The sequence below is a fragment of the Brachypodium distachyon genome, chromosome 2 (assembly GCF_000005505.3).
Source record: "Brachypodium distachyon strain Bd21 chromosome 2, Brachypodium_distachyon_v3.0, whole genome shotgun sequence".
Lineage (NCBI taxonomy): Eukaryota > Viridiplantae > Streptophyta > Magnoliopsida > Poales > Poaceae > Brachypodium > Brachypodium distachyon.
The window spans coordinates 53,619,933-53,635,153 of NC_016132.3; the positions used below are offsets into that span (position 1 = coordinate 53,619,933).

The 15,221-nt window shown below is 51.7% G+C and overlaps 4 protein-coding genes across 4 annotated transcripts; 2 read left to right on the top strand and 2 right to left on the bottom strand.

Annotated features, from left to right (window-relative positions):
- Positions 1 to 135: 135 nt before the first annotated feature.
- On the bottom strand, positions 136 to 3,884 carry LOC100828272 (probable anion transporter 3, chloroplastic). The gene is made up of 8 exons (XM_003564575.4): positions 3,404 to 3,884; positions 2,649 to 2,875; positions 2,144 to 2,507; positions 1,999 to 2,043; positions 1,764 to 1,910; positions 1,140 to 1,277; positions 993 to 1,026; positions 136 to 912 (listed from the first exon to the last, which is right to left on the bottom strand). The coding sequence occupies exons 1-8, from the start codon at positions 3,818 to 3,820 to the stop codon at positions 728 to 730; spliced, it is 1,557 nt and encodes a 518-aa protein (XP_003564623.1). The 5' UTR covers positions 3,821 to 3,884; the 3' UTR covers positions 136 to 727.
- A 124-nt stretch (positions 3,885 to 4,008) lies between these two features.
- On the top strand, positions 4,009 to 4,918 carry LOC100828380 (small ubiquitin-related modifier 1). Its single transcript, XM_003567227.3, has one exon. It carries the CDS (start codon positions 4,405 to 4,407, stop codon positions 4,765 to 4,767), a length of 363 nt encoding a protein of 120 aa, XP_003567275.1. The 5' UTR covers positions 4,009 to 4,404; the 3' UTR covers positions 4,768 to 4,918.
- Positions 4,919 to 6,700: 1,782 nt separating this feature from the next.
- Positions 6,701 to 9,964, top strand: LOC100828873 (sedoheptulose-1,7-bisphosphatase, chloroplastic). Its single transcript, XM_003564577.4, has 8 exons — positions 6,701 to 6,967; positions 7,051 to 7,182; positions 7,292 to 7,477; positions 7,591 to 7,672; positions 8,150 to 8,371; positions 8,455 to 8,555; positions 8,694 to 8,765; positions 9,391 to 9,964. Exons 1-8 carry the CDS (start codon positions 6,869 to 6,871, stop codon positions 9,670 to 9,672), a joined length of 1,176 nt encoding a protein of 391 aa, XP_003564625.1. The 5' UTR covers positions 6,701 to 6,868; the 3' UTR covers positions 9,673 to 9,964.
- A 2,213-nt stretch (positions 9,965 to 12,177) lies between these two features.
- On the bottom strand, positions 12,178 to 14,729 carry LOC100828984 (UPF0503 protein At3g09070, chloroplastic). Its single transcript, XM_003567229.4, has one exon. The coding sequence runs from the start codon at positions 14,430 to 14,432 to the stop codon at positions 12,405 to 12,407; it is 2,028 nt and encodes a 675-aa protein (XP_003567277.3). The 5' UTR covers positions 14,433 to 14,729; the 3' UTR covers positions 12,178 to 12,404.
- Between the last annotated feature and the right edge of the window lie 492 nt (positions 14,730 to 15,221).

The following is a 15,221-nucleotide window of genomic DNA, read 5'->3' on the forward strand; positions in this document are numbered from 1 at the left end:
AGGACCCTACGATTGTTTAAGGCACCATACACATTTTCACACTATACCTATCCTTGTATGATTGCGGTCAATGAGACATCCACAAATTGTTGCATATCTCACTTTCTACGGTTGCACTCACAGTTAAAAGGGAAGTCCATAAATCATCACAAATTAATTGATTTAAAAGCTCCTCCATTGCTTATTTTGTGGCCTTCACACCCTCAACAAGTTCGCTATGTTTGTGAGTTTCCCTAATCATGACATTACATGGCATTACATCTACTAGCAATTTTAAACAATGCCAACTCTCACCTCACACAACAATGCTGGACCCAAGCTTCCAACCATCCTGGCAATCATTTTCAGTTTTCTACCACTACTTGACAGTTTGCCTCTCCTAGTCTGACAACCTACACTAGTATTTATTCTCTGATACTGCTTCAGGTATCCTTGACACTCGAAATTCATAATTCGGACATATGGCCAGCAGAACAACTTGAATGGTCTCAGACTCTCAGTAGCCGGTTCATTATCTGTCTTGGATACACTAGCTCCAAGATAAGCCAACACACCTCACCAGTCACCACATACATCCACTAAGTTGTACTCCAGTCCAATTGTCATAGCTGCACTGTTCATACAGCATGGAACTTTCTTGTACTAGTGACTGCACAACACTTTCCAATGAATCATCAAATCATGATGTTATGTTCTAGGATAATTACTGTATATTTCCTCTTTGGTGCTAACCAGTGCCATCAAAATCAACACGCTCTCCGGTAGCAAAGATATCCCAAAACAGTGCACTGCTGAAGTATAGAAGTGATGTTAATATCAAAAATCCACGGAAAGAACCCATCCGATCAACAAAGAAACCTGCTCCAACAGTTCCTAAAATGGCAGCAAATGTTCCAGCCGTATTTGACATTCCTGTTAAAACACAACCATAGATTAATAATGCTTGCATAATAAAATCTATAAATATAGCACAGAGGGGACATATTTAGTACCATGTAGCACTCCAGCATATTGTGGGGCAATCTCCTGATAAGAGTTTATAAATGAATTTGTATCAGCGGAAAAGAGAATCCAAATTGGGGAAAAAAGAAGAGAAGTCACAAATGTGCACAATGAACTGCTGTATAAAAGCTTAGCACCTGAAGGTTTACTAGGAATCCTGAGTGACCAAAGGATTTCAAACCAACAGCAATCGTGAGCCAAGCTGAAGCAATGACTGGACTCTTTGCCGCATTTAGGCCAAGAAGAGCAATACCAGGACCAACAAAGCCAATTGTCTGCGTGAAGCAATGACAAAGAGTCAGAATTTTAATCCCATCAGCAAATATCACGTTTGAGATGAACATCTTGATAATAAAAACCAATATTAACTAATAAATGGCAGGTGGTTGCATAACGCTTGTCATTTTTCATAGTATTGTAGTATGGCTTACCAATGTGAGAAACGTGTTGCGGATATTAGCTGGATAACAAAAAAGGTATTTTGGTAAAGTTTTATTGACAAGGCGTCAACTATGTTAATGATTGAGTTGAAAAGGTCCAGTGCTTGCACTTTTGCAATGGCTTGCCAAATTTGAATTTCTTTTTTGCTGATATATCTTGTGAAACTGATTGCCAGTTGTGAAAGCACAATACATCACAAATTTATGTTTCATTTTGGTAAGAATATGGAGGTGCGTTCAAGATCATATTCAATAAAACAAAACTAAACATACACTTATCAGTCTTCTCTTTTATTTAACCTGAAATTTTCAGAAACGCACCTGCATTATCTTCCGAGTTAAAGTAATGCTTGTACCATTTCGGATAAGCGTATCTGATACAACACCAGCCACATAGCCTAAAACTGCCATCATGACCCAGGGGATTGCACTAAACCATGCAGCTTCTCTCAGATTGACATGAAATATCTGATCACCATATAAGACAATGTTTAAATAAAATACAGTGATCATCAGTTTCTTTATTCAAAATACATGAAGCAGAATCTGGGCTTACTGTTTTGAAATACACTGGCATCCATGAAAGGATGACGAAATATCCCTGCCAAAAAGAAACATGGTATTCAGATTATCCCTAAACATATTCTTCAGATGGCATAATCTAACCAAGAGTTAATGAGGGATATGTTTATAGGACTTACCCAGCTATGCATAGCATTTGCAGAAATTAAAGCCCAGGTTGGCCATTTAGAGAGTAGTTTGCTGAAAGGAGGGACCTTTCCTAATTTTTCACTTCGAATTTGGGGTTTCACCAATTTCTGACCCTTGGTTATATACTCTAGTTCATAAGCTGATATTTGAGGGTGTTCAGCAGGAGTGCCTGATATAGCAGATATCCACACCAGCACCCAAAGAAATCCAAATAAGCCAAATATGACAAATGGTCCAAAAGTTCCCACTCGTGACATTATAATAGGTGAAAGAAGTAACCCGATGGTATTTCCAAGCTGAAAGCCAGCCATGGCGATCCCGACAGCACTAGATCGTTCTGTTTGAGGAAACCACCTATAAGAAAGTTCCAATGGAATTTTTTTCATAAATCTTGACAGGCAGTGCAATACGAACATATAAATACTAGGTTGTGGAAAATGTGTGAAGATGTCAAGATAATCAAGTGACCAAAAGGAACAAGTTCCAAAGAAATACCTTGATACCATGTTGTTCATACATGGCAGTGCCACTCCTTCTGCAATACCCAGCAGAACTCTAGTTGAGATGAACAACCACAGAGAGCGAGCAGCTGCCCAAGGGGATAGGAATGTAGCCAGGGACCATAAAGCCACGCCATAAGCCATGACTCGCCTCCCTCCATAGTAATCAACAAGTGCTCCACCAATTATTGGTGATATCAGATATCCCCAAAGGAAGGATGACTGTTTGGTGCTTCAACAACACAATGGCATCACCTTATCATTCAAGGAGGGTGCATAAAGTCATGAAGAACAGTATAGGCAGTGGACACTCCATATTTTGGTAGCCGTGAAGGATATTCCGTATTTTGTCAGAAGTAATAGTTGGTACTCCCTCCGTCCAGAAATAAGTGACTTGGATTTGTATAGATTTCTGGACGGAGGGAGTACATTACTTATATTACAGCTACCCAAGTGACGAAAGTAAACATTAAGTATAATATGGATGAACAAACTGAAAAGGAAGCCCCTCAAAAAAGGTAAACAGGAAAAATATTAACACATGAGTCATTTATTTGATGGGAGATGACTAAATCGCATACCAGTATTAACCTGTAATTATCACTGGACCACATTGCTAAACCTTAATCGGTGCCTTTGAGTACTCTATCAGCAAAGACAGTTGAGCTCCCAGTCACTACTAGTGGTATACTGACTGCGACGCAACCAAGTGCCAAACAACAACAAATAGAAGTAATGATAGCTGCGAACCTGCACGACACCGGCGAAGGACGAGGTCCATCCGTAGGCCTGGGAGAGCGGGACGATGGCCACGGACATGACGACGCGGTCGGCGTTGCAGAGCGCGAGGGCCAGCCCCAGCATCGCCGCCACCTTCACCCTCTCAGATGTCACGAACTCCACCGCCACAGCCTGGGCCTCGCCTCCACCGGCGGCGGAAGCCCCAGGAGGCGCAGTAGCGGGAGGGTTCCTGGCCAGAGGCCGGAGCGGCTGGAGAGGAGCAGGAAGCAGGAGGTGGCCGTGTAGACGGCGAGGCTGCCATGGAGGCGGGGCCGGAGTTTGAGCTCGGGCGGGAGGAAGGCGGCGGCGGCGGCCGGAGAGGAAGGGAGGAGCGGAAGGGGGCAGGAGCGAGCGGGTCAAAGGGAGCAGTTGGCCGGGAAGGGCCATGGGTTGTTGTTCTTTCCTCCGGTTGATGAGTGCGGTGAGGAGAAGCCGGCCGTAGTGGGAGTGATGGATGATTTCGGTGAGGTGGATTGATGCTGTGACGTGTCAGTGTTCACCATTGTCACTGGGCCAGTGGGTCAGTGATGCTGGGGTTGCTCCGTTCTGGCCCAACGTGGCCCATTCGGTATGTTTGGTGGGCCAAAATCAGCTTGTTGAGTTTGAGAGTTTTGTTTATTTTAGAAATGTTGAATCTGTGTACGCAGAGGCCGGCTAGATGGAAAGCTTCGTCGTTGCGTTTCACGATCTGTATATGCAGTTTGGAAGGTAATCTACACGAACGGTCAAGCTACACATTCAAACCGATGCGAATATAAACGTTAAGCATTCCGAAAAGAAAAAAGAGAACACAAAATAAAGCCCATTGAACAGAACAAAACCCAACACGATTCAGACTCGGCCTACCCACCCATAAATAAAACCTACTCAGCGGGCCGGAAAGCAGAAACGATCGCAACAGCGCCCCAAAACAAAAAACACAACCGCAACAGATCGATTCAAAGGCGCCGATCGACCGAAGCGGACCGACTATGCCGTCGCCGCCGCCGCCATCAGGGCACGACAAGACAGATGCGGAGCCGGAGGTCTTTAAGCCGGTGAAGCCCGAGCCGACGGCGGACGGGGACTTCATCAACGTCACGGTCACGAGCCAGATCTCCGTCGACGTCCTCTTCCGCATCAAGCGCAACGCCCGGCTGCAGCGCCTCATGGACATGTACTGCGGTAAGCACTCGCTCGACCCGAGAGCCGTCAGGTTCCTGAACGACGAGGGCAAATACCTCAAGGCCGCTCAGACGGCGGACGAGGCCGGGTTGAAGGACGGCGGCCTGATCGACGTCCATATGGCCCAGGACGGCGGCTTCGCTCCTAGTATTACCTCTGTTCACATATGAATTCTATGAATAGTAAGTTCTCCGTGTTGCGGTTGGTGACAAGAATTTAGAATAGTAATATTTTACGTGTGGTGTAATTGACTGTCGCTGATTTTCTTAGACCATGAAATCTTTCTTGGCCATGAAAATGTGAAATCTTTCTTGACCATGATTAGAGGTAAACTAGTACTGTGTAGAACACTTTGCCTTGGGAATTTTCAGATCCGTTAGTCTTAGGGAAATATGTTTTTTCCACCAACCGGATTGTCTGCGAAGCTCTTTGTTTTGATTCGTCTGTCACTTGTAACTCAATAAGGTTGAGTTCTTTTCAGTTTCTAGGACCGGTTTTTTCTAAAAGCTGATCTCACCTAGCTTCTTAGAGAAGCCGCATCTTAGATTTAGCTAGGTTTCCAAAATAATTTGGTAGCCCAATCAAATTTAGATGGTGACTTCTTCAGGAAGCTGGGGGAGTGCAGCTTTTCGGAGAAGCCGATCCAGGAAACCGAAAAGAACTGGCCCTACGACGTCTATTGATTTTCTCCGTCAGTTTTTACTTTTTAGAAACGTAGGTCTAGTTGAGCTATTGAATAGATGGGCCTCTCATTTTGATTTTGATTTGGGATTTGTCGAACCGAGTCAACCTGTGGTGATTTATAACCTCTCTAAATTTCCGATTCTCAAAATGAAAAACCTCTCTAAATTTCCTAAAAAACCACTATAAATAAGGCAAATGAGTGAAAACAGGCTGAGAACTCTCGCTCCATATCCCGCCATATTTTTTCTCTTACAGCTCGTTTGACACCAATCATCTGGGTTTAGAATTCTGAAATTCATTTTCAAAAATCAACTTATTTGATTGGCGCAAGATTGGCCACGGAAATTCAATCTCAAAAATTTCATAAAGTCACACTATAAAGTCCAATTCCAAAAATGGACGGTTAAATGGACGGCTAAGAAATATCCACTCCATTCCACCCTGTACGAAAGCACAGTGGTGATCAACAAGACAACAAAGCTGGATCAAATCCCTTGTCACGAACTACTGCGGGCGGTGCCACGAAAAGCCAACTTGCAAAGTAAGGTCCGGATGAAACCTCCTAACTCCTAAGGCTAAGGGGCTGTTAAAACTTAATGTGGATGCACCGTCTGATGTAGATGAACTCCGAGGAACAGACGTTGTGTCATTATTTCCGGACTCCAAGGGCGATTTTGTGGTGGCTACCTATAAGAAGTTTGCGGCGTGTCTTGACGTTCATGTTCCGGAAGCTTCTGCACTACACTTCGGACTCCTCGCACAAATGGTGGGATGTAACAGGATGGTCATCGGTGGGTTGCACAACCAGGAAATGATTGGTACCGCGAGCCAGCACGAGCGATGAGGTACGGTGGAGCTGCGATCTACGGAAACTCAAGTTTCAGGCAGACGAGTCCGTGGACATTCGTGGACATATCCTTCCAACATGCGCACCGCGAGTCAAACATGGTGGCACACGAACTTGCTCCGATGGCAAAGCATTCTCCCTCCGCTACTTGGATCGAAACCCCACTTGGTAACATTATACCTCTGCTCTTGGAAGATGTAACGGCTATTGAAGCCTGGTAAAATGGTATTTGTGTCAAAAACAAAGACAACAAAGCTCGATCTCTACACCTTAGGAATTCAGTTGATGAAAATAGCAGGACACTTCACTGAATTTTTTTGACGAGTACACTTCACTGAATTTAATCCGATGTGTTACGACTTACAAGTCGCGACTAATTAATCTGCCCCTCCCTTGCAAGCGCGCACATACGTACGGACCCGATTGATCACGTCCCAGGAGGGCCACACAACCCACGGACGGTCGTCGCGCGCCCCGGGACGCTCCCGGCGCGCTCTATCTTCTCCCGCGCCACGTCGGCGCCCGGCTTATCTGGTCCAGTCGTGCCTCCGCCGTGTGTGATCCCAAATCCCCCATCCGAGCTTAGCTGCAGCCGCAGGTAGGTCGCTCACCACGCAACGTAAAATCGTATGACAACTAAATAACACACTCCCCCCTCCAAAGAAAAGCTTAAGCTCAGTCCGCCTCGGTCACCTCGTCGGCGTCTACCAGAGATTACGGCGGCAGCTCGCATCGCAGCAATGGAGACCGTCGCGGCGTCCGGCTACGCCCGCGGGGCCGCCACGCGCTCCCCCGCCTGCTGCGCCGCCATGTCCTTCTCGCAGTCCTACAGGCCCAAGGTGTGTGTGAATTTTGCAAATGTAGGCGCGCCAAACTTTATCTTTTTGGTTGATGCCTGACGGGTAATGTCGGCGCGCTGCAGGCTGCCAGGCCGCCGACCACGTTCTACGGCGAGTCGGTGCGGGCGAACACGGCGAGGACGCTCCCGGGGAGGCAGTCCAAGGCGGCGAGCCGCGCCGCGCTCACCACACGGTGCGCGATCGGGGACAGCCTGGTGAGTGTAGTGTAGATAATCAGCCAATCAGCGTGCAGTGCCGAACAAACTGTGCATCGGTGCAGCCGTGAAAGTGCTTACGGTACGCCGTGTTGTGGTGTGGTGCCAGGAGGAGTTCCTGACCAAGGCGACGCCGGACAAGAACCTCATCAGGCTGCTGATCTGCATGGGGGAGGCGATGAGGACGATCGCGTTCAAGGTCAGGACGGCGTCCTGCGGCGGCACGGCCTGCGTCAACTCCTTCGGAGACGAGCAGCTCGCCGTCGACATGCTCGCCGACAAGCTCCTCTTCGAGGTGAAACGACCCGACCGAATGTTAATAATTTCTCTACACGTAGGCGTGCAGTGCAGGCCTCGTCTCGTCACGGTTTCCGTTTTCTTTTCTTATGTACTGCTGCTCCTCTGTAGGCGTTGGAGTACTCCCATGTCTGCAAGTATGCGTGCTCTGAGGAAGTCCCTGAGCTGCAAGACATGGGTGGCCCAGTCGACGGTACATATCCATTTCTTGTCACCATTGATATGCATAAACAAACAAGAGTCTGAAACTCGATACAGATTACAGATGAGTGAGGAGAACAAGGATCACTTGATAAATGATGTCAAGTCCATCTTTGCATCCCTATGCCCGAATTTGACGGTACAGACAGCGTTCAGTGCAACTGAACAGAACATATATGTTTCCTTCGCACCTTCAGAGAACTATAGCAGTGAAACAACATATCAGTATATGGAACCAAGATGTCTTCTTGGATTCTGGCCATAGATGCCATCCTAATTGGAGACATGGATACTAACAAAACATCCATTCACCGCCTACTACATGTCTGAGCAAACTAGAGCTTACAAAATGCTGCCATCCTACTGTAGTTGCATAGGTGTCATTATAACTGTTGCATACAAAATTCAGAAATAAAACAAGAATTTAGCCTTTGTGATTCTGATCGGCTTGGAATCGATCGTCTGGCAGGCGGTTTCAGTGTTGCGTTCGATCCCCTTGACGGTTCCAGCATTGTCGACACAAACTTCACTGTGGGAACCATCTTTGGTGTTTGGCCCGGTGACAAGCTGACGGGCGTCACCGGTGGAGACCAGGTTGCTGCTGCCATGGGAATCTACGGCCCTCGCACCACTTTCGTAGTGGCCCTCAAGGACTGCCCTGGAACTCATGAATTCCTTCTTCTTGACGAAGGTTTGCATCAATTTCTTACGAACCCAGTGGAGCTTCTGTACGCATGTAATGTGACATTAACCGAAGGTCTGCAAATGTTGCAGGTAAATGGCAGCATGTCAAGGACACCACAACCATCGGAGAAGGGAAGATGTTCTCTCCTGGTAATCTGAGGGCCACATTTGACAACCCTGATTATGACAAGGTACTACCTTCTTTCTTACTGATGTTATCATATTTTAGCAGCTGCAGGTTGTGGCTTCTGTGTATGACAAGGCTTTCTCATCATTAGGAGTAGTTCTAATCAGAAACTAATAACTGGAAATTAAATGCATCTTTTCAGCTTGTCAACTACTATGTCAAGGAGAAGTACACATTGCGCTATACCGGAGGAATGGTCCCTGATGTCAACCAGGTACATATCAACAACTCTTCAGTTAATTTATTTTTCCCGAAGCATGAACACTTCAGTTATTACAAGTCCTGTATGCTCACATCCTTAGAAACCACCGCTGTTTCTTCCAACTCGAGCCGAGAGGAAGTGTCAATATGTTATCTGACCCTGCCCCAAAAAACACTGTATGGTAAATCACTTGCATGGGAATACTGAATGCCATGACAATAGTTCGGTTTCAGTACCGATGATCTGATCGATGATCAGGATTCAGGAGTGCCTGTTCAGTAACATTGAACGGACCATAATCAATCTGTCATGTCAGTTCGACTTCTACACCTTTTGCACGGGAAGAGACAATCTTACAGACAAGGCAAGGTAACTTTCGGGAACAAGAATTCGGTTCGGTGCTCCCAGTGAGTGCCACGAACTGTAGTTCCACCACGAGCCCATGCGATTGACTGTTGCGCTAGCTGTACCGGCGTCTGCTTTAAGCAAGACCACACGACACGATCGGCACGGCACATAGTGAACGAACATTGCTTTCGTGACTTGCCTACACTCCATTGCACAGAAATATTTTAACACGGACGCGCGAGAACGAATGAATTAATGAACTTGAACTCAACTTTGGTGATATGTGCAGATCATCGTCAAGGAGAAGGGCATCTTCACCAACGTGACGTCTCCCACGGCCAAGGCCAAGCTGCGGCTCCTGTTCGAGGTGGCCCCGCTGGGCTTCTTGATAGAGAAAGCCGGCGGGCACAGCAGCGACGGCAAGCAGTCGGTGCTGGACAAGGTGATCACGGTGCTCGACGAGCGGACCCAGGTGGCCTACGGGTCCAAGAACGAGATCATCCGGTTCGAGGAGACTCTCTACGGCTCGTCGAGGCTCGCGGCTGGCGCCACCGTCGGCGCAACCGTCTAAGCTTCTTCTTTTTTTTCCCTTTACCCTCGCCGCATGCCGTGAAACGAACCTGAGTAAACAAGAAGCTGAAACAGCCGTCCGTTTTAGAGTCCAACTGTCCAAGATGTTGTGATGCAAACTGGTAATGCAGTGGACAGACGGGCTTGTAGAACTCTCTCCCCTCTCTGTCTCCATGTCTCCCCTGCAAGGTAGTTTTTGTACTACTACACAGTTTGTGTGCATGGCAACACTTGCGTCATCAGATGTCTGGATGTCTAAGCCAAGTGGGCAATGACAACGTGACCTCTCCATCGATCTCTGCAACTTTGCCCCTCCTCTCACTATCATGCATGCAGCAGTGCGGTGATGGATTGCAGTGGACAGACGGGCTTGTAGACTGCGGCTGGAACAGTCGACGGTATGGAGTGTAAACAGAAGAACGACAGTGCCAACAACATTCGGATCCCTGAGAAAGCAGTTTTTGTCCGAACGACGGCCGGGGAGACCCCGGGCCGACCAACCGTTCCGATCCGTCCCTGCAAAGCCCGAGTCTACAAATCCTGACCGCTGATCCTACTGCCGCTGCATTGCTGCTACCGCTGTTCTTTCTTTTTCTCCTACGGAAAGATGACTCCAGCATTACGTACGCTACATACCGTAGGGATATGCACGGCGTGTGATGCAAAGCTCTGCACGACACGGCAGGGCTCGCAGAATTGGACATTTGATCGGGAATCCCCATGCGGCCGTTGATTGCGCGATCGAACGGTGGAGTACACCATGCGCAGGCCGTGCAGCCCCCGGAGCTAGCAACTGTACCCTACAGGCTACAGCACATCAAGGGGTCATGTCTATCTAGTAGGAATATGGCGCGGCGCCTCCATGTCGACTAGCTCTGACCGGCATAGCTCCATGCAGCTGACACAGCGGGCTACGTCGACCGGAAACATGCAAAGCCATTTCCAGCAGCGGACGATGGAGATGACGGGCCGCCGTCGGTGTCACCCTGTCATGGAAAGAAAGAGGAATGGCTCCCAGCTACGCACGGTACTAGGAGGCAGAGGGACACCACGCTATAGAAAAATGGCGACGCGTCTGCATCCACGCAGGCAAAGGCAAAGCCGCCAATGTACTCCGTACCTCTCACATATTCGATCTCGGCTCGGCATTGTTTGCTCGGCCACTTCATGGGCACCGGGAGACACCGGGTACCACGAAGTCAGCGGTAGCGTTGATGTGAGTCCGGGCGAAGCGACGGCTGCCGGCCCGGTTCGTCGTGGTTTTCATTTCACGCCTGGTGCGCTCTCGATCAGTTTAATTGGTTGTCGGGCTGCTAATTCGTGGTTAACTTTGGACGGTTTCGCAGCTGGTCAAGTTTAGTAGACACAAACACAAATGAAGCAGCGTACGAACGCTGGCAGCCGCGTCCCTGACATGCATCCGTTGGGAAGTTTTTGTCTCCTCTCAATTAGTTTAAGGGGACTTTACAGGTGGCGTCTCGCGTCTGCGGGCATGTGCTGTCTGGCGATCGATCGAGCATCCGGCCGGATCCACTATATTGATCCTGTCAGAGGATTACTTAATCCCTTAATTAATGCTAACACCGTCCAGATTATGCTCCTGAGCCGTCGTCTGCTTCACCCGCACCATCAGAGGCCAGAGCACGGAGACTTCGGTGGTGCGTTTTGTTTAAAGATGGCTCTCTTCCATGTCACATTCCCCGTTTGCTGAAGAAGCAGCATCTACCGTTCACTGTTACCGACAGTACTACAAGAAACAAGAAAACAGGAGCCAAACACTCTGAACCGATCGACAGCGCGCGCGCGCGGCGAGAACAAAGCGGCAGACCGCGCGAGACCGACGTATCAACACGAGGGACCCTTTGCTCTGCCGGCGGGTGGGCGCGCATGCAACGGCATACAGCACAGCACGCAGCGTAAACACAAACGAGAATGGCCACCGACGAGAGAGAATGGCCGCGCAAGAAAAAACAAGCTTTCGGACGAGGCCGCGACAGCGTCGAGACCCCCAGCGGGACGACGGAGGGGGCCAGCGGAATATGAGCCGCCTTTTACGGTTTCCGAGGCGGCGGCAAAGCACGACCACCACCCTTTAAGGACCAATCACGTGCAGTGGACGGGCCCGAGCCTTGTACTGACAGTGTGTTTAGGAGGAGCCGCGCACCACAGCATTCCTACCACTCAGCTAGTCCTACGACGTGCCTGTCCCATGTCACGCTCTCGGGACTCAAAGGTTGGGAGGAATTCCGCATGATCCAAAAGAGCAAAAAAAGAGACACACACCTGTGGAGCCCTTGGCATTTCACGACTTGGCACAAAAGAGATGATGCTGGTCCAGCGTGCTGAGCCATGCCGTACGTGGGTCGGTGGCACTGGGCTTAAGCCGGCCGGGGCGACGGATTTAGAATCAGCTTTGCATCCAAATTTAGGGGAGACCTGTGAGATTCCAACAGACTCGTGCTCGAATGCATGACGACGACGTGAACACTGGTGATTTTAACGCGAAGAACGACATGACACGCAGTAGTAATAGCGAGAGGAAATTATGACATGAACCGCGTGTTATCCCCCCCAACCCCCCTCACAATGAACAGAAAGAAATACAAACAAGAGATTACAATACACGAAGATTTATGGCTATGACCGGTCCCCCTCAAGGCCTCATCAACTGCAGCGCAGCGCCACAGACAGACAGACAGACAGACGGAGGAACCTGGCCTGCCTGCGCTGGGTTCAGTACAGACGAAGCACGCTCCGGGCGAACGACTGCGAGGTCAGCTGACGCCCGGCCTTTCCCGGCAGGCCACCGCCGCCGACCCGCCGCACGACGCCGCCGCCGCCTCCGCCGCTCCGCATCGGCGTGAGGTAGAACCGCAGCATGCCGTTGTCGACGCGCCCAGGCGGCGAATGCCGCGCGCTCCGGTTCCGCTCCAGCGCGTGCGCCTGCGCGTGCTCCTCCCCCCTCCGCAGCTTCACGTTGCCGTTCATGTCCACGTAGCTGCGCCTCGAGCTGCCGAGCCCGCCGCTGTTGCTGCTGAACGAGCTGCGGGCGCTCAGGTTGCTGTTGCACCGCTGCATCTTGGGGTTGCCCCCGCGGACGCGCAGGTCAGGCCACGGCTCCGAGAAGGACCGGTCAGCGATGTCGGACGGGCCGCCCCCGCCGCCGCCGGTCCTCCGCCCGGCGGCTCTCCGGTGGATGAATCCCCAGAGGCTCCACGCTTTGCGCCACCGTGGCGGCTTCTTGGACGACGACGGGCCAGACAATGCGGCCTCTAGGCTCGCGGAGATGTCTTCCACGAGGGAGTTTGAGCTGAAGCCCCGGTCGAGCAAGTCCTCGGCATGGTGGAAGTGGTAGAACTCTGAGCCGCCAATGGCAATGGGGGACTCATTGCCGATGGCTGCTGCGGCGGCGGGTATTGGTTTTGGTTCGGGGACTTCGAACGACGGCCTGCGCACGGAGCTGGACCGTTCCAGGCTGCGGCGCCTCCGGCTGGAAGAGTCCAAGTAGTAGTCTCTTGTCTGGAAAGTTCCCCCCGGAGGCTCAAGGTCAGCATCGTCTTCCACGGGAATTTGACCGTCTGAGCGCTCGACGACGGCGGCCGGAGCGTCCTCCATGACAGACAGGATGGGAGGGAGTCGGGAGAGAGGCGGAGGCGCGCGGCCTAGCCCAATGCCGCCGCCCGCGCCGAACAGGTACCCGTCCCAGGACGCGCGCGGCTCGTCCCAGGAGAAGCCAGCGTCGTCGATGGACATGCGGCCGGCGTCGAGGGAGAAGCGCGGGTCGGTGTCGCAGGATCGGCGGCCCAACGCGTGTTCCGAGCCTGCTTCCCCGCGGAGGCGCCGCCGCCGGAGGAACGACGGTTTGGATGGCTTCTCCGGCGGCGGCATTGCCGCGGCCGCGGCCTTGCTCACCGCGGCCTCCTTCTTGAGCTTCTGCTTGCGCCGCCATTTCTGCCACTTCTTGCTGAACACGGACGCAGCCTCCCAGAAACTCCCCGCGATCTCTTTCAGGTCTTTCGGCGTAGGCTTCGTCTTGGGCTCCGACGACTCGAGGTCGATATGATCCTTTATGGCCTTCACATCCCGTGCCACATTGGCTTCGACTTCCTTAATTTCCCCGGAGGTGTCAACCCCATGGACGGGCTCCAGCTCCACCACCGGCATTATCTCATCGCACTCCATGACCACCGGGATGTCCTCCTCCGAGAAATCCTCCATGACGCACGGCCGTTGCAATGGCGGCGGTTGCGGAAGCGGGAGCGCGACGTCGGCGGTGAGCGCCGCGGCGACGGAAGACGAGACAGGGAAGGAGCCGAACGCCGTGCCGTCGCGGACGCGGTCACGGTCGTCCTGGTGGAAGAGCGCCCAGAGCGTGCTCCGGCCCCGCACGTCGCACGACCGCCGCTGCGGCTCGTCGCCCGCCCTTGCAGCAGCGGCGGCGGCGGCGGCGGAGAGCACGTCGCCGCCGCGGCCGCACGAGAAGGACTTGCACCGCCGTAGGTCTGGCGGCTCGGCCGCGCCGGGCGCAGAGGAGCCGCTGCCGCCGGCCGCCGCGAAAGGCCTGGCGAAGAGGGACCGGATGGCGGACGTGGACTTGCGCCCTGGCGCGGAGGCCGCGGCGGCGGACGCCTCGAGCCCCGCGAGGCGCTCGCGGAGGCAGGCGGCGCAGAAGCCGGTGAACGCCTCGTCCGGGTGCAGGTCGCAGCTCGTGGCGCTCGAGCGCCGCGCGGGCGGCGCCGGCGGGTCCATCGCCAGCGACATCGCGCCCTGGACTCCTCCCCCCCACCCCCCACCCACACCCCCGATGTGACCTTCACGGCGCTCCTAGTACTCGTGCTGCTCTGCTGCCGCGGGAGGGAAGTAGTTGTTGCTGCTTGTTGCGGGCGGGCATGGATGGTTTTAGAAGGGGTCGTGAAAGGGCGTGGGGGAAGGAAAGCGAAAGTTAAAGGCGAATCACGGGCCCCGGCGAGCTCATTCCCTCTCTCTCGTCTCGCCTGTGTCCCTCTCTCTCTATAGTTCCTTTTGCTTTGCAGCTCTGCGTTCTTGGGGTTCGAGGCTCACTTGTTGCTTTGCGTTCATCTCTCTCCAAGGTCTAGTACCGTCTCTCTCACACTGCGATCGGTGTCCACCACCATTGGGATTTGCCTGATCCAAAGGTGATTATTTCGGAATAATCTGCACGCGTGTGGTAAAAAAACACGTCACCTTGCGTTTTTTGCACGGAGCAGCAACAAACGGCCACCGACGACGCCGCAATCACTTTGCTCTCCCTCTATCTTTTCTACACAGCATCCCATCCAGCGATTCCGCTTTAAAAACATTACTAGTACTCACTCCGTACCTTTTGTGCGACGCAATGCTTGTAGCAGTTCCAAGAAATGCTCACCCTAGAGATTTCTGAATCTTTTTCTGAATACCGGTGCTACTGCTGCACTGTGAACAAGCCACTCTACTGAACTTCGAACTGGACGGTGTGCCGTCAAAGACATCTTGGGAAGAAAAGCACCCTGCCACGGCGATGCAATCAGGGAAGACTTGACCGGATGGACG